The sequence below is a fragment of the Mustelus asterias genome, chromosome 4, assembly GCF_964213995.1.
Source record: "Mustelus asterias chromosome 4, sMusAst1.hap1.1, whole genome shotgun sequence".
Classification (NCBI taxonomy): Eukaryota; Metazoa; Chordata; class Chondrichthyes; order Carcharhiniformes; family Triakidae; genus Mustelus; species Mustelus asterias.
The window spans coordinates 98,670,654-98,694,005 of NC_135804.1; the positions used below are offsets into that span (position 1 = coordinate 98,670,654).

At 44.1% G+C, this 23,352-nt stretch overlaps 1 protein-coding gene across 1 annotated transcript in view; it reads right to left on the bottom strand.

Moving 5' to 3' along the window:
- The window catches only part of med12 (mediator complex subunit 12), a 159,477-nt gene that overhangs the window by 89,185 nt on the left and 46,940 nt on the right, over positions 1 to 23,352 (bottom strand). Inside the window, exons 8-10 of the mRNA XM_078211432.1 lie at positions 7,236 to 7,382; positions 6,998 to 7,097; positions 3,316 to 3,452 (exon numbers count right to left, since the gene is read on the bottom strand). Of these exons, the coding sequence (XP_078067558.1) occupies positions 3,316 to 3,452; positions 6,998 to 7,097; positions 7,236 to 7,382 (384 nt within the window). The remainder of the gene's footprint in view (positions 1 to 3,315; positions 3,453 to 6,997; positions 7,098 to 7,235; positions 7,383 to 23,352) is intronic.

The following is a 23,352-nucleotide window of genomic DNA, read 5'->3' on the forward strand; positions in this document are numbered from 1 at the left end:
TAGCAAGGCGTTCGATAAGGTCCCCCATGCAAGGCTTCTCAAAAAAGTGAGAGGGCATGGGATCCAAGGGCCTGCTGCCCGGTGGATCCAGAACTGGCTTGCCCAAAGGAGGCAGAGAGTGTGTATAGATGGGTCTTTTTCCAAATGGAGGTCGGTCACCAGTGGTGTGCCCGAGGGATCTGTTCTGGGACCCTTGATGTTTGTCATTTTCATAAATGACCTGGATGAGGAAGTGGAGGGATGGGTTGGTAAGTTTGCTGACGACAAGAAGGTTGGTGAGGTTGTGGATAGTCTGCAAGGATGTCAGAAGTTACAGAGGGACATAGATAGGATGCAAGACTGGGCGGAGAAGTGGCAGATGGATTTCAACCCAGATAAATGCGTAGTGGTCCATTTTGGCAGGTCGAATGGGATGAAGGAGTACAATATAAAGGGAAAGACTCTTAGTACGGTAGAGGATCAGAAGGACCTTGGGGTCCGGGTCCATAGAACTCTAAAATCGGCCCCGCAGGTGGAGGAGGTGGTTAAGAAGGCGTATGATGTGCTGGCCTTTATCAATCGAGGGATTGAGTTTAGGAGTCCGGGGATAATGATGCAGCTATATAAGACCCTCGTCAGACCCCACTTGGAGTACTGTGCTCAGTTCTGGTCGCCTCATTACAGGAAGGATGTGGAAAAGATTGAAAGGGTGCAGAGGAGATTTACAAGGATGTTGCCTGGATTGAGTGGCATGCCTTATGAGGATAGGCTGAGGGCGCTCGGTCTTTTCTCCTTGGAGAGACGTAGGATGAGAGGAGACCTAATAGAGGTATATATGATGTTGAGAGGCACAGATCGGGTGGACTCTCAGAGGCTTTTTCCCAGGGTGGAAATGGCTGCTACGAGAGGACACAGGTTTAAGGTGCTGGGGGGTAGGTACAGGGGAGATGTTAGGGGTAAGTTTTTCACACAGAGGGTGGTGGGCGAGTGGAATCGGCTGCCGTCAGTGGTGGTGGAGGCAAACTCAATCGGGTCTTTTAAGAGACTCCTGGATGAGTACATGGGACTTAATCGGATGGAGGGTTATAGGTAGGCCTAAAAGGTAGGGATATGTTCGGCACAACTTGTGGGGTCGAAGGGCCTGTTTTGTGCTGTAGTTTTCTATGTTTCTAAAACTGTGGGACGGTAGAACTTGTTTTTTTACTGGTTAAGTGAATAAATGCATATGTAATGCTGTGCCATAGTGCCTAGTCAACTACAAAGTTCAGTTCATAATTGATGTCGAGTTACCAGATCCCTTCTGGGCAGTAATGGGGTTTGGGTTGGGGCTAGGAAAGGGGGTGGTCGACAAGTTGCATTGGTTCAAATTGCACATGTAGGTACAATGGGTAAGGAATGGGTTAAGATATAGCTGAAGTGCCCTCCTGTGACAAATATGCAGGTTATGTTGCTGAACAGAGAATTCAACCCTAGCAAGAAATTGTACATACAAAAGGAGAAATCAACATACAAATTCAATCTTGTGATCAGAATTTCCCTCAGCTACATTAAAATTACCCCTATCACCTTGAAGGGAAAGGGCAACAGGTGCATGGGAACACCACCACCTTCAAGTTTCCTTCCAAACCCCACACAGCATCTTGATTTGGAACTACTTCACTGTTGCTGGTCAAAATCCTGGAACTCCCTCAACCCTGAACATGGTTGAACAGATCCAACATTGAATGACTAGACCAATTGTATATCACGTGTGTGCTAACTAAAGGGAACAAAGATCAGAATGGGTTTGAAATAAATTTACAAAATAATTGATATGAAACTCAATTGGAAGTAACATGGCTACAGGTAATTCAATCCATGTATTCAGCAAGCTTTACAATGCATACAACCACAAATTATGATTGATGAATTTCACAGTAACTTCATTGCACTGTTAATGTAAGCCTTGCTTGTGACTAATAAATGAACTAATAAATGAGTGCATTGATTTTGGAAAGGCAAGCCATAAGTGACAACTCTCAAAACACAGCAGTGAACATTGTCAACAAAGGGTTTTTTGAGATTGTTTAAAATATCACAAAATGTTTGGAAAACGAAAAATATCTAGTGAAGTGAGCACTCTGCAGAAAATTGTTTAACTTTGAAGAAAATTGCATTTGGCAAGCAGTATTAAGCAGGACCTTAGGATTTTTCATCATCTAAATAAAGTGAATGTTTTCATTGGCTGTGAATTTTTGTACTTATCAAAATGAATGACTACATAATTTCTATTTTGTGCAAATCAGTATCAACATTAAACCTTTCACAGGTTAAATATAACTTAGTTGGGTGCAAAGTAAGGTTCACTCTTCTTTGCCTCAACAATTTGTCTCAGTCCCAACTTCAAAATACTCTTCTACTGCACCACGTGATATTTCTAACTCTCAGTCTTTCCTGTAGCTATATGGAGTGAAATTGCCAAGTTAATTCTAATTATTGCAGAAACAAAGTCAATAAATAAAAAGAAGAAATCATAAATATGGGAAATCTGAAAGAGAAATGGACATTCCTGTCAGAATTTGGGAAAAAAAAGGAATATTACAGGTGTGGACTCATCGGAAGGGAACCATTTGTCCTGTTGGTCCATTTCCACTATGAATTGCATTTGAACTACCTAAACTAATTTATTGGAATTGTTAGACAGCAAGCAGGTGGGAATTTCATTCAAATAAACTTGGGGCTAAATTTCAACCCAGATCCCCAAGATGAAGGTATATATATATATATAACCTGACATTAATAGAAAACAAGCTTCTGCAGTTTCTTTATCTTTAAATAATTGTGAATAAGTCACAGAAACATACAAATATTATAATACAGAAAAAGACCATTTGGTCAATAATGTTCATGCTGGCTCTCTACAAGAGCTACTCAGCTAGATCCCCCTCTCCAACGGTGTTTTAAACAAATCTGTTCATCAATAGCACTGCAGTGAAAAAACACTTCCATTATTGATGCATTTGATCAGCCTATACAGTTGTTTAAAACAATTCCAGTTTACAATTGCCTTGGGCGAGGTTAAAGAATAGATGAATCAGCCAACTTTCCAATTATTCACTGACCCCTGCTAGAAAATATGCATGCAAAGCATTTAGCTTTGTTCCTCTTAGGGTCCAACAATTAACATCCAGTTTTCATGAATTTAAAGTGATCACTGGACAAGGAGGACAATTGCAACTGTGAAATCATACACGAGAAAAGAAATCACTAATTCAAAAGAAAATCAAATAAAATTGTGTTGTGATGTTTAATAAATGCAGTAATGCATCACATACTTTTAGAAATCATTAAACTCACCTCATGCCCATCTTTATTCTGTCCTGATCCAAATATTCTGTTGTACAGCGAATCTAACGAGTTATTAAAATCGGATTTTTCGAAGCTGTGGCTGTCAAGTACCTCCAGTGTATGTAATACACGACCAATAGTAAAACCTATGCAAATGAGACCAACATGATAAGTAACGCAAACTCATTTCCCACAAAAACGGCACAATGTTTTATTGGCTTAATTTAGAAGTGAGGCCATGGTTGAAACAGACGGTTCTGAGACAGCATACAGGTCAAGTATGCAATGAAAATGAGTTTTAAAAAATCATTTTTTGTCAGCGAATTGATTATACTCAAATGTCACTATATTTGCATTTAGAGTTCACATTTACGTAAATTGCAGTTCATATTCCCCCTCCCTACTCACCCCCTTACAGACACAACCCGATTCTGGGGATCTCCAATAGGGCTGAGGGAGGGGAGGGAATGGGGGACAAGTGAGTGAGTGAGCGCTTGCGTGCCAGACCGGTGGACAGCGGCCAGGTCTGCGCACCGGGCCAGTGGGCAGCATGCAAGCAAACGCCAGCTCAGGTGGGCAGCAGGCAGGCAAGTGCCGGGCTGGTGGACAGCGGCCGGGCCCGAGTGCCAGGCTGGTGGACAGTGAGCAGGTGAACACTGTGGCCAGTGAGCAGTAGGTGGGATGTGCCGGGTGATGGGCAGCGAGTGGGTGAGTGCCGGGCCCATGAACAAGGCGGCTAGCGAGTGAATGCTGTGTGGGGCAGAGTGCACGCCCAGCTGGGGGAGGGAATGAGCAACTGCCAGGCGGGGGGAGCGAGCAAACACGGGAAAGAGAGATCATGGGAAAGACCAAGCGTGAGAAAGAACAAGTGAGAGACAAAAGCATGGCAGCAAGTGTGCACGTAACAAAGAGGGGAAGAGAGAGGAAAGGAGGAACTGGAGAATCTCTGCAATTATAATGGTGCTGCACTAGGATGAAGAAAATAGCAGCAGAAGATATCAGGGAATGAAGTAAGGGAATTGGAAAAAGGAGATGATGACTAAGGCAACTATTTGCATCGACTCTGTTTTGAATTGAAAAACAATCATTAGCTCTGTGCTCAGCATTGGCAGGAGGGTGGTGATGGTAGGGTAGAGGGGTAAGAGAGAGAGATCGATCTTTGGTTGGGTTGTGGAGGGAGTCTGGCATTTTTCTTCTCCTATGAAGACAACCGTGAAGGAAGAAAAACTTAACTATGGGCAGGGCCACAATATATTGCTCAATGTGGCTTTTTGTGGTTGTTTAGTTACTTTAAAAAAATGAAAGGCTAAAGAACAAAGAACAAAGAAAATTACAGCACCCTCCAAGCCTGCACCGACTTTGCTGCCCTACTAAACCCCCTACCCTTCCGGGGACCATATCCCTCTATTCCCATTCTATTCATGTACTTGTCAAGACGCCCCTTAAAAGTCACTACCGTATCCGCTTCCACTACCTCCCCCGGCAATGAGTTCCAGGCACCCACTATTCTCTGTGTAAGAAATCTGCCTCGTACATCTCCTTTAAACCTTGCCCCTCGCACCTTAAACCTATGCCCCCTAGTAATTGACTCTTCCACCCTGGGAAAAAGCTTCTGACTATCCACGCCTCTCAATTTTATAGACTTCTATCAGGTCTCCCCTCAACCTCCGTCACTCCAGTGAGAACAAACCAAGTTTCTCCAACCTCTCCTCATAGCTAATGCCCTCCATACCAGGCAACATCCTGGTAAATCTTTTCTGTACCCTCTACAAAACCTCCAAATCCTTCTGGTAGTGTGGCGACCAGAATTGAACACTATATTCCAAGTGCGGCCTCACTAAGGTTCTATAAAGCTGCAACATGGCTTGCCAATTTTAAAACTCAATACCCTGGCCGATGAAGGCAAGCATGCCGTATGCCTTCTTGACTACCTTCTCCACCTGCATTGCCACTTTCAGTGACCTGTGTACCTGTACACCCAGATCTCTTTGCCTTTCAATACTCTTAAGGGTTCTGCCATTTACTGTATATTTCCTATCCGTATTAGACCTTCCAAAATGCATTACCTCACATTTGTCCAGATTAAACTCCATCTGCCATGTCTCCACCCAAGTCTCCAACTGATCTATACCCTCTTGTATCCTCTGATGGTCCGCATCACTATCTGCAAATCCACCAACCTTTGTGTCGTCCGCAAACTTACTAACCAATCCAGTTACATTTTCCTTCAGAGGCTACAGAAGGATATAGATACCTGGAAATTTGGGCAAAGAAATGGCAGATGGAGTTCAATCCAGATAAATGCGAAGCGATGCATTTTGGTAGAACTAACGTAGGGGGGAGCTATACGATAAATGGCAGAACCATAAAGGGTGTAGATACGCAGAGGGACCTGGGTGTGCAAGTCCACAGATCCTTGAAGGTGACGTCACAGATGGAGAAGGTAGTGAATAAGGCATATGGCATGCTTGCCTTTTTGGACGGGACAGAGTATAAAAGTTGGGGTCTGATGTTGCAGTTGTATAGAACGTTGGTTCGGCCGCATTTGGAATACTGCGCCCAGTTCTGGTCGCCACACTACCAGAAGGACGTGGAGGCTTTAGAGAGAGTACAGAGGAGGTTTACCAGGATGTTGCCTGGTATGGAAGGGCTTAGTTATGAGGAGAGATTGGGTAAACTGGGGTTGTTCTCACTGGAAAGACGGAGGATGAGGGGTGACCTAATAGAGGTGTATAAAATTATGAAAGGCATAGATAGGGTGGATGGTGGGAAGCTTTTTCCCAGGTCGGTGGTGACGTTCACGAGGGGTCATAAGTTCAAGGTGAGGGGGGGTGGGGGGGAGAGGTTTAACACGGATATCAGAAGGACGTATTTCACGCAGAGGGTGGTGGGGGCCTGGAACGCGCTGCCGGGCAAGGTGTTGGAGGTGGACACACTGAGAACATTTAAGACTTATCCAGATAGCCACATGAACGGAGTGGGAATGGAGGGATACAAAAGAATGGTCTAGTTTGGACCAGGGAGCGGCGCGGGCTTGGAGGGCCAAAGGGCCTGTTCCTGTGCTGTATTGTTCTTTGTTCTTTAAATCATTTATATATATTACAAACAGCTAAGGTCCCAGCACTGATCTCTGAGGAACACCACTTTTCACAGCCCTCCATTCAGAAACGCACTCTTCCACTGCTACCCTCTGTCTTTTTTGACCGAGCCAGTTTTGTATCCACCTTGCCAGCTCACCTCTGATACCACGCGATATATGGCTAAATAATTCGGGCAGTGTTTTGGCACTTTACAATGAAAAATCTAAAATCCCTATGGGAAAAAGTTCAAATACCAAGTCACACTAAATCTAAAATTAGAAGGTTGAAAATAAGAAATAAATCCAGTGGAATGTTTCTAGTCAACCATAATGCCAGATAAATTCCCAGTGGAAAGCTCTAAATTGGGTATAAATGGGTTTACCATAAAATGAGATGCATCTCAATGATAAAATATATGGTGAGAAGGCAGAAAAGTAGGGTTGAGATCTATCAAAAAACACGCCATGACAGTATTTCCCCGTCCCTACAAAGTTTTATATTTTGATCTAGTGTAATCCATAATCAACAAGCAAATTTTAAGTCTTGTCTCTGACAGTCCACTTAAACTTTGCACTGAAGGAAACATCCTTAACATCAAGATTTGCTATTACCTGCATTAGTTTCCTGACACTTATCAAATGACCACCTGACCTCCACAGCTTGACCTCGTTCTTTAATCTGCTCCTCAATTTCCCGCACTTTAGCTCGGACCTGGTCAAGGATTTTGTAGAAAAATAAAGTTAAGTTTAGCAACAACTTGCAATTATACTGCACTTTTAATGCAGAAAAACATCCAAAGTTGCTTCACAGAATCTTAATCATTATTTTATACTAGAGAATCTCACATACCTGTTGGGTAAATGTAGAGTTCCCTCCTGGCATGGGGAGACTGGATGGTGCTATGGGTAAAAGATCGAGGGGAGATCCAGTCTTATTTCTGCAATCAGTCAACGAGTAATGCCACACCAATGCACTTGGACAACACAAAACTATACTCTGTAAAACAAGCAGCCCACTGTAAGTAACACCAGTAAATTTGCATGTTTTTCTCCGAACAACTGTCTTAAGTTTACCCTTGGAATGTCTGAGGAAAAAATTCTCTATTGCATCCCTGCCCTATGTGAGGGAGTGCTGCTCGGGCTGCAGTGGAGAGTGACAGTTGGTGTCTCAGTGAGGGAGTGTTGCTCGGGCTGCAGTAGAGTGTGACAGTTGGTGTCTCAGTGAGGGAGTGCTGCTCGGGCTGCAGTGGAGAGTGACAGTTGGTGTCTCAGTGAGGGAGTGCTGCTCGGGCTGCAGTGGAGAGTGACAGTTGGTGTCTCAGTGAGGGAGTGCTGCTCGGGCTGCAGTAGAGTGTGACAGTTGGTGTCTCAGTGAGGGAGTGTTGCTCGGGCTGCAGTGGAGAGTGACAGTTGGTGTCTCAGTGTGGGAGTGCTGCTCGGGCTGCAGTAGAGTGTGACAGTTGGTGTCTCAGTGAGGGAGTGTTGCTCGGGCTGCAGTGGAGAGTGACAGTTGGGGAAGTGTGGGGAAGTTTTTTTTTTGTTTTCTTTTTTTCTTGCTGGTAATGGCTTCAGGGATGGCAGTTCAGGCAGTATGCTGCATCTCCTGTGGGATGTATGTGGTGAGGAAATCCAGTAGTGTTTCAGGAGATTTTAGTTGTAAGAAGTGCATTAGATTGCAGCTTCTGGAGGAGCGTGTAAAGGAGCTGGAGGGGGAGGTAGAGGAACTCCGCATAATTCGGGAGGCGGAGGTGGAAGTTGATAGGAGTTATAGAGAAATAGTAACTCCTAGAAATGAGGCTTGGGTCAATGCCAGGAGGAGGGGTAAGAAGCAATCGGGAAGACAATCCCCTGGGGCGGTTCCCCTCCATAATAGGTTTTCGGTGCTGGAGGCTACAGTTGAGGAGGAATCAACTGAGCATAGAGAGCAGATCTCTGGGGGTGAGCCGAGTGAGAAAGCTCAGGTGGTTAGGGGCTGTAAAAGACTGGGCCTTGTGATTGGGGACTCCACAATTAAGGAGACAGATAGGAGGGTCGGAACTAAAGGTAGGGACTCAGGGTTGGTGTGTTGCCTACCAGGGGCTGGGGTCCGGGATGTGTCTGACAGGGTATTCAGGACTCTTAGGGGGGAGGGAGATAAACCACAAGTTATTGTACATGTGGGGACACACGACATAGGGAGGATAGGGGAAGGGGATATTAGGCAGGGATTTATGGAGTTGGGGTGGAAACTAAAGGCCAAGACTGACAGAGTGGTTATCTCTGGACTCTTGCCTGTACCACGGGATAGTTTAGAGAGGAATAGGGAGAGGGAAGGTTTGAATTCATGGCTGAGGGGATGGTGCAGGAGGGAGGGGTTCAGGTACTTAAGCAATTGGGGCTCGTACTGGGGAAGGTGTGACCTCTATGAGAAGGATGGTCTACACCTTAATCAGAAGGGGACCAATATCCTGGGGGGTAAATTTGCTAAGGCCATGCAGGGAGGTTTAAACTGATTCGGGGGGGGGGGGGAGGGATCCTGAGTAGTGGGGCTGAAAGTGAGGGATGCATGGATGGGGACTGCAATGCACGGCATTGCAGAGGTGGGGTGGAGCAGGGTTTGAAATGTGTATACTTCAATGCCAGGAGTATTCGCAATAAAGTGGGTGAACTTGCAGCGTGGATCAGTACCTGGGACTTCGATGTTGTGGCTATTTCAGAGACATGGATAGAGCAGGGGCAGGAATGGATGCTGCAGGTCCCGGGGTTCAAATGTTTTAGTCGAAGTAGGGAAGGAGGTAGAAGAGGGGGAGGGGTAGCATTATTGGTCAGAGATTGTATCACAGTGTCAGAGAGGAGGTTTGATGAGGACTTATCTGTTGAGGTAGTATGGGCGGAGATTAGAAATAGGAGAGGAGAGGTCACCCTGTTGGGAGTCTTTTATAGACCTCCTAAAAGTTCTAGAGAGGTTGAGGAAAGGATTGCGGAGTCAATCCTGCTTAGGAGTGAAAGTAATAGGGCAATTGTTATGGGGGATTTTAACTTGACTAATATTGACTGGAATTGTTATAGCTCTAGCTCGTTAGAGGGGTCAGTTTTTGTTCAAAGCGTGCAGGAAGGTTTTTTGACTCAGTATGTAGACAGGCCAACTAGAGGTGAGGCTATATTGGATCTGGTGCTGGGAAATGAGCCAGACCAGGTGCTAGACTTGGAAGTTGGTGTGCATTTTGGTGATAGTGACCACAATTCGGTTACGTTCACCTTAGTGATGGAAAGGGATAGGCATGAACCTCGGGCCAGTGGTTTTAGCTGGGGGAAGGGTAATTATGAGGCTATTAGGAGAGAATTAGGAAACATAGGTTGGACTAGGAGATTACAGGGACTGGGAACGTCCGACATGTGGAGTTTTTTCAAGGAGCAGCTACTGCGAGTCTGTGATAGGTATGTCCCTGTCAGGCAAGGAGGAATTGGTAGGGCTAGGGAACCGTGGTGCACCAAAAAAGTTTCTTTGTTGGTTAAAAAGAAAAAGGAGGCTTATGTTCGGATGAGACGTGAGCACTCGGGTAGTGCACTAGAAAGCTTTAGATTGGCTAAGAGGGAGTTGAAGAGCGAGCTTAGAAGGGCTAAAAGGGGACATGAGAAGACTTTGGCGGATAGGGTTAAAGAGAATCCTAAGGCGTTCTATAGGTATGTCAAGAACAGAAGGTTGGTTAGGGCAAGTTTAGGGCCAGTTATAGATGGCAGAGGGAAGTTATGTGTGGAACCGGAGGAGATTGGTGAAGCATTGAACCAATATTTCTCTTCGGTGTTCACGCAAGGGGACATGAATATAGCTGAGGAGGACACTGGGTTGCAAGGGAGTAGAATAGACAGTATTACAGTTGATAAGGAGGATGTGCAGGATATTCTGGAGGGTCTGAAAATAGATAAATCCCCTGGTCCGGATGGGATTTATCCAAGGATTCTCTGGGAGGCAAGAGAAGTGATTGCAGAGCCTCTGGCTCTGATCTTCAGGTCGTCGTTGGCCTCTGGTATAGTACCAGAAGATTGGAGGTTAGCGAATGTTGTCCCATTGTTTAAGAAGGGGAACAGAGACTTCCCCGGGAATTATAGACCGGTGAGTCTCACTTCTGTTGTCGGCAAGATGTTGGAAAAAATTATAAGGGATAGGATTTATAGTTATTTGGAGAGTAATGAATTGATAGGTGATAGTCAGCATGGTTTTGTGGCAGGTAGGTCGTGCCTTACTAACCTTATTGAGTTTTTTGAGAAAGTGACCAAGGAGGTGGATGGGGGCAAGGCAGTGGACGTGGTATATATGGATTTTAGTAAGGCGTTTGATAAGGTTCACCATGGTAGGCTTCTGCAGAAAATGCAGATGTATGGGATTGGGGGTGATCTAGGAAATTGGATCAGGAATTGGCTAGCGGATAGGAAACAGAGGGTGGTGGTTGATAGTAAATATTCATCATGGAGTGCGGTTACAAGTGGTGTACCTCAGGGATCTGTTTTGGGGCCACTGCTGTTTGTAATATTTATTAATGATCTGGATGAGGGTATAGTTGGGTGGATTAGCAAATTTGCTGATGACACCAAAGTCGGTGGTGTGGTAGACAGTGAGGAAGGGTGTCGTAGTTTGCAGGAAGACTTAGACAGGTTGCAAAGTTGGGCCGAGAGGTGGCGGATGGAGTTTAATGCGGAGAAGTGTGAGGTAATTCACTTTGGTAGGAATAACAGATGTGTTGAGTATAGGGCTAACGGGAGGACTTTGAATAGTGTGGAGGAGCAGAGGGATCTAGGTGTATGTGTGCATAGATCCCTGAAAGTTGGGAATCAAGTAGATAAGGTTGTTAAGAAGGCATATGGTGTCTTGGCGTTTATTGGTAGGGGGATTGAATTTAGGAGTCGTAGCGTTATGTTGCAACTGTACACAACTCTGGTGCGGCCGCACTTGGAGTACTGTGTGCAGTTCTGGTCCCCACATTACAGGAAGGATGTGGAGGCTTTGGAGAGGGTGCAGAGGAGGTTTACCAGGATGTTGCCTGGTATGGAGGGGAGATCCTATGAGGAGAGGCTGAGGGATTTGGGATTGTTTTCGCTGGAAAGGCGGCGGCTAAGAGGGGATCTTATTGAAACATATAAGATGATTAGAGGTTTAGATAGGGTGGATAGTGATAGCCTTTTTCCTCTGATGGAGAAATCCAGCACGAGGGGGCATGGCTTTAAATTGAGGGGGGGTAGTTATAGAACCGATGTCAGGGGTAGGTTCTTTACCCAGAGGGTGGTGAGGGATTGGAATGCCCTGCCAGCATCAGTAGTAAATGCGCCTAGTTTGGGGGCGTTTAAGAGATCCGTAGATAGGTTCATGGACGAAAAGAAATTGGTTTAGGTTGGAGGGTCACAGTTTTTTTTTAACTGGTCGGTGCAACATCGTGGGCCGAAGGGCCTGTTCTGCGCTGTAATGTTCTATGTTCTATGTTCTATGCCCTTCAGACTCCTTGCTGTATATTGATTTTATGGGCACGCACCAGTATCTCACCCACATAGCCACTCTTCATGTGTCCGACAAGAATCTGTTCAATGTGCAGACCTCAGAGCCAATTCTCACCTGATGTGGGCAGATGCATGTTTGTTAATCAAGGGTCAATAAGGAATGATCAGGCACAACTACCCAAACTAGCTCTCTCTTCTGAGGTAGGTTGGGTGTCACTGAGGATTGACATACTAACAAATGTGTGTGTGTGTCAGTGATGTCCCCACTGATTGGTGAAATAAGGGGGTACAAGAGGATATTAGGAAAGACTTTGCCCTTTCTCAACAAAACAAGAATTTCCTGTGACAGAAAAAAAAGAGTACAAGTAAATTGAAACTGGTTTAATGTAACTGGTAACAGTGCTGTGAAAAGTGATCTGGAGCCAAGTAATTTGCCTGATCTCTATGTTAGCCTAGACTCTTCCTCAGCAGGCTATTTTCCAATGGATGGCATCACAATCAAGTCTTACCCTGTCCTCACCCAGCATTCATATACATACTTCAAGCGAGACACACAACCTGGATGGTATTTGCTTTCATTGAACCATAACAAAAGAGGTTTTTCTAATATGCCTTCATGGGTCTTGGATGCTTAGATCAGCATTGTTGTTGCCTATCCCTCCTTGCCAGGGCGAGAGGGGTGGTGAACCACCTGCTTGAACCACTGCAGCCCATGTGGTGCAGGTACACCCACAATGCTGTTAGGGAGGGAGATCCAAGATATTGATCCAGTGACAGTGAAAGAACAATATTTCCAAGTCAAGCTGATGAGTGGCTTGGAAGGGAAGGGGGGGGGGGCAACAATTTCCCACTGACTCATGTTTTGCTAGGGTTCCTTGATGTCATACTCAGTCAAATGCTGCCTTGATGTCAAGGGCAGTCTCTTTCACTTCACCTCAAGTTCAGCTCTTCTATCCATATTTGGAATAACGTGATTAGGAGCTAAGTGTGCCTGGCAGAACCCAAACTGAACATCACTTAGCAGTTTATTGCTGAACACAACAAAAAATGCTAGAAAATCTCAGCAGGTCTGACAATATCTGTGAATAGAGAATAAACCCAACATTTTAATTCAGGATGACCCTTTGTCTGTTTTTGTTTCATATTCCAGCAACCGCAGTATTTTGCTTTTATCTTCATAGAATCCCTACAGTAGAGAAGGCGGCCATTCGGCGCACACCGACAACAATCCCACCCAGGTCCTATCCCTGTAACCCCACGAATTTACCCTGCTAGTCCCCCTGACACTAAGGGGCAATTTAGCATGGCCAATCAATCTAACCTGCACATCTTTGGACCGGCGCACCTGGAGGACACCCACGCAGACACAGGGAGAATGTGCAAATTCCGCACAGAGTGACCCAAGGCCGTAATTGAACCCAGATCCCTGGTGCTGTGAGGCAACTGTGCTAACCACTGTGCCACCCACACCCTTATTGCTGAGTAAGTGCCAGTTGAGAGCACTGTCAACGGCCCCTTCCATCACTTTGCTGATGATCAAGAGCAAACTGATAGGGTGATAACTGGGCAGGTTGGATTTGTCCTGGTTTCGTGGACAGGACATAACTGGGCAGTTTTTCACATTGCTGGGTCGATACCAGTGTTGTTACTGTATTGGAACAGCTTGGCTAAAAGCAGTTAGTTCTGGAGCACAAATCTTAGAACTATTGTGGGAAAGTTTTCAGGGCCCATAACCTTTGCAATAGCCAGCGAGTCCAGCTGCTTCTTGATATAACATGGAGTAGACGGAATTGGCTGAAGACTGGCATCTGTGCTGCTGGGGCCCTCAGGAGAAAGCCAAGAGGGATCATCCACTTGGCACTTCCGGCTGAAGATTGTTGCAAATGCCTTATTTTTTGTGCAAAAGTCCATCATTGAGGATGCGGATAGTTGTGGAGCCTGCTCCCCCAGTTAGTTGTTTAATTGGTTCACAACAATTCATGACTAGATGGGGTTGTGGATTTACTTAGCGCTGTCTATCGCATGCTGCTTTTATTTCTGTGGCATGCAAGTAGTCCTATGTTGTAGCTTCACCACATTGACACCTCCTCTTTAGGTGGGCCTGGTGCTGCACCTGGCATGCCCTCCTCCTTCTTCATTGAAACTGATTTTATGGTCGGAGTAGAGCAGGAGCTATGAAGTTACAGACTGTGGTTGTATACAATTCAGCTGCTGGTGATGGTCCACAGTGTCTCATGGATGTCCTGCTTTGAGTTGCAAGATCTGTTCTAAAACTATTACATTTAGCACAGCAATACTGTCACACAACACAATTGAGGGTATTCTGAATATAAAGGCTGGATTTTGTCTCCAGAAGGACAGTGCATCTGCAACCATAGACTGGCGAGGACAAAGTCAAGTAGGTTTTTGTTGGTTCCCTTGCCACAGAACCAATCTAGTAGTTATGTCCTTTAGGGCTCCAGTAGGCCTGGTCAGCTATGGTGCCACCAAGCCCTTTTGATGATCAACATTGAACTCCCTGACCCAGAGTACATTCAGTGCCCGAACCATAGTCAATGTTTCCAGCAAGTCTCATGGCATGAGGTCAAACATGCGCAAGGAAACCTCCTGCTGATTACCTCTTTCTGCACACCCTGAACTGATAAATCAGTATGCCCCCATGTTGAACACCAACCCGAAGAAGCACTGCTGGTGACAACAAAACGAGGGCTCAGCAAACCTGAGGACTGGGAGATCTTTAAAATACAGCAGGAGGACCAAGAAGCTTACAAAGTAGAGAATAGAATGTGATGTAATCTAGCAAAAAAAACTTTAAAATGAACAATAAAAGCTTCTAGAGATATTTAAAAAGGAAAAGTTTAGCTAGGACAAATGTGGGTCCATGACGTTGATGGCACAAATCAGTACAAGTGGGTATGATCTAGTGGCCATTACAGAAACGTGGTTGCAGGGTGACCAGGACTGGGAACTGAATATCCAGGGGTATCAGACATTTCGGAAGGATAGACAGGAAGGAAAAGGAGGTGGGGTAGCTGTGTTAATTAAAGATAACATCAGGGCGGTAGTGAGAGACGATATAGACTCTAACGAGCATAATGTGGAATCGTTGAGAGTGGAGATAAGGAATAGTAAGGGGAGAAAGTCACTGGTGGGCGTGGTCTATAGGCCCCCAAATAATAACTTTGAGGTGGGTCGGGCTATAAACAAGCAAATAATGGATGCGTGTAAAAATGGAACAGCAATAATCATGGGGGATTTTAACCTGCATATTGATTGGTTGACTCAAGTCGGACGCGGTGGACTTGAGGAAGAGTTCTTAGAATGCTGTCGGGATAGTTTCCTCGAACAGTTTGTTACAGAACCTATGAGGGAGCGAGCTATCTTGGATCTGGTCCTGTGTAATGAGTCAGGTAAAATTAATGATCTTCTTGTGAGGGATCCTCTTGGAATGAGTGATCACAATATGGTTGAATTTCTAATACAAATGGAGGGTGAGAAAGTAAGGTCCCAAACCAGTGTCCTCTGCTTGAACAGAGGTGAGTACAATAGGATATGGGCAGAATTGGCTAATGTAGACTGGGAGCGCAGACTAGTTGGTAGGACAGCTGAGCAACAGTGGCGGATTTTTAAGGAGATTTTTCTCAGTACTCAGCAAAAATATATTCCTGTGATAAAGAAGGAATGTAAGAAAAGGGATAGCCAGCCGTGGATAACTAAGGAAATAAAGGAGAGTATTAAATTAAAAACCGATGCATACAGAGTGGCCAAAACTAGTGGGGAATTAGAAGATTGGGAAAACTTTAAAAAACAACAAAGAACTACTAAGAAAGCGATAAAGAGAGGAAAGATAGATTATGAAACTAAACTAGCACAAAATATAAAAACTGATAGTAAAAGTTTTTACAAATATATAAAAAGGAAAAGAGTAGCTAAAGTAAATGTTGGACCCTTAGAAGGCGAGAAGGGGGATTTAATAATGGGAAACGAGGAAATGGCCGAGGCCTTAAACAAGTTTTTTGTGTCGGTCTTCACGGTAGAGGACACAAATAGCTTACCGAAAATTGATGGTCGTGGGACTGAAGGGGGTGAGGTCCTTAAAACGATTACTATTACTAAAGAGGTAGTGCTTGGTAGGCTAATGGGACTAAAGGTAGACAAGTCCCCGGGCCTGGATGGAATGCATCCCAGGGTACTGAAAGAAATGGCAGAAGTAATAGTAGATGTGTTGGTTGTAATTTATCAAAATTCGCTGGACTCTGGGGAAGTGCCGGCTGATTGGAAAACAGCTAATGTGACGCCACTGTTTAAAAAAGGAGGTAGACAAAAGGCGGGTAACTACAGGCCGATTAGCTTAACGTCCGTAGTTGGGAAATTGCTGGAATCCATTATTAAAGAAGAAATAGCAGGACACCTGGAAAAAAATGGCTCGATCAAGCAGACGCAGCATAGATTCATGAAGGGAAAGTCGTGTTTGACGAATTTACTGGATTTTTATGAAGATGTAACAAGTGCGGTTGACAGAGGGGAACCGGTGGATGTGGTGTTTTTGGATTTCCAGAAGGCATTCGATAAGGTGCCTCACAAAAGGTTGCTGCAGAAGATTAGGGTACACGGAGTTGGGGGTAAAGTGTTAGCGTGGATTGAGGATTGGTTATCTAACAGGAAGCAGAGAGTTGGAATAAATGGGTGCTTTTCTGGTTGGCAGTTGGTGACTAGTGGCATGCCGCAGGGATCGGTGCTGGGGCCTCAACTGTTTACCATATACATAGACGATCTGGAGGAGGGGACCGAGTGTAGGGTAACAAAGTTTGTGGATGATACAAAGATGAGTGGGAAAGCGAATTGCGTGGAGGATGCGGAAAGTCTGCAGAGAGAATGGATAGGCTAAGTGAGTGGGCGAGGATCTGGCAGATGGAGTATAACGTTGACAAGTGTGAGGTTATCCACTTTGGAAGAAATAATAGTAAAATGGATTATTATTTAAATGGTGAAAAATTACAACATGCTACTGTGCAGAGGGACCTGGGGGTCCTTGTGCATGAATTGCAAAAACTCAGTTTGCAGGTGCAGCAGGTGATCAAGAAGGCAAATGGAATGTTGGCCTTTATCGCGAAGGGGATGGAGTATAAAAGCAGGGAGGTCTTACTGCAATTGTACAAGGTACTGGTGAGGCCTCAACTAGAGTACTGTGTGCAATTTTGGTCCCCTTATTTGCGGAAGGATGTATTGGCCTTGGAGGGAGTGCAGAGAAGGTTCGCCAGGATCTCACTGGAGATGAGGGGGTTAGCTTATGAGGAGAGATTGAGTAGATTGGGCCTGTACTCGTTGGAGTTTAGAAGGCTGAGGGGAGATCTTATAGAGACATATAAGATAATGAAGGGGCTAGACAGGGTAGAGGCAGAGAGATTCTTTCCACTTAGAAAGGAAACAAGAACTAGAGGACACAGCCTCAAAATAAGGGGGAGTCAGTTTAGGACAGAGTTGAGGAGGAACAACTTCTCTCAGACGATAGTGAATCTCTGGAATTCTCTGCCCATTGATGCAGTGGAGGCTACCTCATTAAATATGTTTAAGTCACAGGTCGATAGATTTCTGATCAATAAGGAAATGGTGAGCGGGCGGGTAAGTGGAACTAAGCCACTATCAGATCAGCCATGATCTTATTGAATGGCGGGGCAGGCTCGAGGGGCTAGATGGCCTACTCCTTCTCCTATTTCTTATGTTATGTTCTTATGATAGGCAGTGAAAATAATTAATAACGGGGACTAGAGATAGCAGAGAAGCAAAATGAATACTTTGTATCTTTCTTCACTGAGGATACAAGAAATCTCCGTGACTTGAGAGATCCAGAGAGATCCAAGGGACTATGGAAAATAAGGATTTGAAAGAAATAAATATTAAGAAGGTTGTATTAGAGAAATTAATGGAACTGAAGATTGATAATTTCCCAGGAGCTGATATTCTACATGTCAGAGTGCAGTGATAACTATGCATCGGTGGTCATTTTCCAAAATTCTATAGATTCTGGAATGGCTCCTGCAGATTAAAGGTAGCAAATATCAACACACTATTTAAGACGAGAGGGAAAGAAATAAAAGGAAACTACAGACCCGTTAGCCTTACAAGATTGAAAGAGAAAATGCTGGAATGTGTTAAAAAGGATGTGATAGACAGACACTTAGATAATAATTATCTGAATGGGCATAGTCAGCATGGATTTAGAGTCATGGTGCCATAGAGACATACAGTATGGAAACAGGCCTTTAGGCCCAACTTGTCTATACTGACCAGGTTTTCTAAACTTAACTAGTTCCATTTGCCTGCATTTGGCCCATATCACTCTAAACCTTTCCCATCCGTGTACCTGTCCAAATGTCTTTTAAATGTTGTATTTGTACTCACCTTTACCACCTCCTCTGGCAGCTCCTTCCATATGCGCACCACCCTCTTGTGTGAAAAAGTTGCCCCTCAGGTCCCTTTTAAATCTTTTCCCTCTCACCTTAAACCTATGCCCTCTACTTTTGGACTCCCCCATCTTGGGGAAAAGACCTTGGCTATTCACCTCATCTATGCCCCTTACAATTTTATAAACCTCAATAAGGCCACCTCTCATCCTCCTACATTCCAGGGAAAAAAGTCCTAGCCTCCTCTTATAATTCAAACCTTCCAGTCCTGGTAACATTCTTGTAAATTTTTTTGCATCCTTTCCAGTTTAATAATACCTTTCCTATAGCAGGGTGTCCAAAATTGTGTGTGATTTATGAATGGAAAATCACATTAGACAAACCTGTTGGGAGTTTTTTTGAGGATGCCAATCGCAGAATTGATAAAGGAGGTTCCTTGTGCATAAAACACTAATTAGTTCAGCAGGTAATGGGGAAATCAAATGGAATGTTGGCCTTCATTTCAAAGGAAATAGAGTATAAAAGTATAGAAGGCACTAGTTAGACCACACCTGCAATACTGTAAACAGTTTTGGTCCCTTATCCAAAGGAAGGCATATTGGCAGTGGATTTTCTTATGAGAAGAGGTTGAGTAGATTGGGCCTGTACTCATTGGAGTCGAGAAGAATGAGAGGCGACTTTATTGAGACATATAGGATTCTCAGGGGCTTGGCAGGATAGATGCTGAAAGGTGGTTTCCCATTCTGGAAGAGTTTAGGACCAGAGGGCATAACCTGTGTAAGGGGTCACCCATTTAAAAAAGAAATGAAGAGAGATTTCTTCTCTCAAAAGGGTAGTGAATCTGTGGAATATTTTACTGCAGAGGGTTGTAGGGATGGGTCGTTAGGCATGCTCAAGGCTGAGATGGACAGATTTATAACCAGTAAATGAATCAAGTGTAATGGGGATAAGGCAGGAAAGTGGAATTGAAGATCATCATTTCAGATCAGTCATCTCATTGAATGGCAGAACAGACTCGATAGCTGAATGGTCGATTTTGCTCCTGCATCTTATGGTCTTATTATGACTTATGCCTCATCTTGGTTTGCCGTGTTTTCAAGCCAATGCATTACAGGGTCACGGTATTCATGCTTTCCTGTTTGTTCGGCCACTGCAACAATAAATGACAGTTGCAATGTTAATCACTTCCTGTGTCTACTTGTGCACTGATTGATCTTGAAAGGCATCAGGGCCAAAAATATAAACTGGCACTAAGGATGACTGACCTTTGAGTAATGCCACTTGAAAAGTGAAATTAAAGCAAGGTACCTTTAATTTTCACCTGAACTGCATGTTGAATTTGCACTGCACAGCAGAAAAGGGCTGCCAGTTAAATACAGGGGCCTGTACCATTTGAGACAAGGATAAACCTGTAGAGTTTAGTAAAAATAAAAGAATTGTAGCTGTTCGGAAGATTAAAAAATCAGAACTGCTGTTCCTCTAAGTTAAAGAAAATTTGGGATGTTAAAAAACAGAAGAAAGCTAGGTAAAATAAATCGCTAGTTAAAAATAATGCTCCAGATCAAACTCCAAGCCCATTGGGACTCCCAAAGTGCAGGAACCGAGAGTGAATGTCCCAGCTGGGCACAAAGAAAAAGAAACTCTCTCAAATTGCCCAGAACAAAAAAAATGTTGCTGTGCTTTAACCAGCAACTAAAACATTTGGAAACATTTTAAAACACAGAAAAAACAAATTGCTGGTGAGCTTGCCAGAACTTCTGAAGTGCAGGAAACTCAGCAGAGAAGCTGACAGCTGTGTGTGTGACAGCTTGAAATAAAAGAGAAGTGGTTACAACTCTTTCAAGTGGCGACACGTTTAAAATGCAACATAGCTACTGACAAAGAGGAGAAAATAAAAGGCTGAAAATGGCCACATGTACCGGACATATGGGACATTTTGATAAGACTGTTGAACAGTGGAACTCCTACACTGAACGTTTCTTTTTTTTTTGTCCTTGCAAATGGGATTAAAAATGGAAAGGTGGCAGCTTCAAGTGTGATGGGACCCAAAACATTTGGCTTATTAAGAAGCTTGGTGCAACCTGGCAAACCTGGCACAAAATCGTACAAGATCAATGTGAAAGTCCAAAATTTTCCCCCAAGCCACTTATCATATCAGAAAGATTTAGGTTTCACAATAAACCAAGAGGAGGGAGGAATTATTGCTCAGTATTCAAACAGCTCACTGAACATTGTGAATTGATGGCAGTACTAAACGATATCTTCCATAACAAGTTGCTCTCTGGCCTTCGTAGTGAAGCAATCCAGAAACACCTACTGACAGAGGCTAATCTCATTTTGCAGAAAGCCACAGAGATTGCAGTCTCTACAGAGCTGCAAAAGAAGTGCAGCAGCTGAATGCATCAACTTGAGTGCATTATGTGACAACCGATCATACACACAAGATAGCAAGCAACCGATAATACTACTGCTGTGGAAAGCCACACTGGCAGCATTGAAGGTCTCTGAACTGGCATCCATCTGAATGTCACTTCAGAGATCTTCAATGCTGTCAGTGCGGCAAGAAGGGACATACTGAACATGCCTGTAAAACCAAACAAAAAAGCACACTGAATCACAAAAGCCAACCAGTGGAAAAGACATCTGGAGCCTGGTGTAACAAGAAGAACCTGCATGTCACACAGCAGAAATGAGAGGACAATGAGTTTGAAGAGCCCCCTTTACATCTTATCAGTGGCAGGTAGTTCACAGGGCTACTGGGCATCACCAGTGCTAGAGGACCAACGAAACGCATTGAACTGAATACAGGGGCAGCAGTTTCTATGGTTTTAGATGCTGTGTACAAGGAAAAGCTTAGATATCTTCCCTTGACACCTGCAAAAGTCATTCTGAAAACATGCATGGGAATCTGTACCTATGATGGGCAGAATGGAAGTTAATGTAAATAGACAGACTGCGAAGCTACCACAGTTTGCGGTGAAAGGCAACTACCAAGCTTCACTTGGATGGTCATGGCTGGAGAAGATCCAGTTAAACTGGGTGGAAGTATATAGCATTACAACAGAAGAAACTGGTCTGACAACTGTTAAACAAAAACATATTGTTGCTTTCAAAGGAGATTTTGGAAGCAAGAAGAGAATTACCTTCAAATTGAATATTAAAGTTGACTCTCAACCAAAATTTCTGAATACCAGAACTGTGCCTTATGCCATACAACCAATAGTAGAAGCTTACCTGAAGCATCTGGTCACGATAGGAATCTTGGTGTTTATTCCCCATAGCGAATGGGAAACACCTTTTGTTCCAGTGCTCAAGAAGGATGGCTCCATACACATCCGTGGGAATTTCAAGGTTACTGTTAACCCTGAGTTTTGTCATATAATGCACTCAAGTTGATGCATTCAGCTGCTGCACTTCTTTTGCAGCTCTGTAGAGGCTGCAACCTCTGTGGCTTTCTGCAAAATGAGTTTTGTGCTGAACAATACCATAGAAACACAGAAAATATACAGTTCCCCAGATTGAGGACCTTTTTGCTGTCCTGGCTGGTGGATGGAAATAAATAGACCTATGCCAAGCCTACTTACAAATGCACGTTGATGAGAAATCAATATCTTATCATCACAACACAAGGGACTGTCATTTACCTTTTGGAATAACATCAGCTCCAGCCATGTTTCAGAGGGCCATGGACCAGATCCTGAACGGCTTGCCTGTTCAGTGCAACTTTGATGACATCTTGGTAACAGGCAAGAGTGATAAGGATTATCTCAAGAACTTGGATGTCACCCTACAAAGGCTAGAGAAGTATGGCCTCATGATCCACAAAGACAAATGCAATTTCTTTCAGCTCTCTGTGGAATATCTGAGGCATGTCACTGATGCTGCTGGGTCTCACAAAGCACTCTCCAACATCAAGCCTATTGTGGATGCTCCAGCTCCTCAGAATATCAGCCAGCTTCGCTCGTTCTTAGGGCTGCTGAATTATTACAGGAGGTTCAATCTTGCTGAAGCTCCTGCATGAGCTTCTGTGTCAGAACAAAACTTGTTCTGACACAGATGTAAGCCTGTGATACTCTGACACACTTTGACTCCTTCTTACCTTGACAACTTGCACGTGATGCATCGCTTTATCGAGTTGGGCCAATGTTTAACACATAATGCCCCACAGGATTTTGAAAATTCTTTGAGCTGTGATGGAATTTATCACCTCAGCACCATACCACCCATCCACCAATGGATTAGCAGAGAGATTTGTTCAAACCATGAAACATGCCTTATGGTCATTGCAAGGACATTTCTTTATTTGAAAGTGCCTGAACACATTTCTGCTGACGTATTGAAACATGCCACAAGCTACGACTAAAGCAGCTCCAGCATTCCTATTAATGGGACGGCAACTGCACACTTACTTTGACCTGCTGAAATCAACAAAAACACAACAAGTTGTGCAAGATTAACAGTACAACCAAGTGGCAAGAAGGGCACAAAGTTCAAAGAATTTTCTGGTCAAGACAAGAAGTCCAAGCTTACAATTATGCTACTGGAGCCAAATGGGTTCCTGCTACCGTGATTGCTCAGACAGGACTTGTTTTGTGCAGTACAAACAGCAAATGACTTCACCTGGTGACATGATGACTAACTGTTGCTAAGTCAAGCACCATCTAAGGATGCACCTCAAATGGAAGAGCCTGATTTTACCACTTTGAGTGAGCCACCTCCAAGACAATGAGTGCCAACTCCAGTCTTACTTCCTCAGTCCAGCTCGACTGAAATTAAAGTTGTCTCACCTTAACCAGCATTGGTCATAATTTCAGATGCAGCTACAAATCCTAAATTGTTGCCAGCATGTAATGCACATTACTCTGTAAAATCACCAGAAATCCGCTGTAATCCACACCAGAAGAGATGATGTTCTGAGCATTTGACTTACAGCCAAGGTAAATCAGTGCTCTTTTTTGAGGCTGTTATGCTCTTTCCCCAATTCAGAAAATGTTTTGTTAAACAACATTTCCAATAAGGAAAGAGAAATATGTTATGTATTGAATGTCCTGTCTGGCTTGTCATACTTTGCAAGCCAGTGAATTATGGGATATC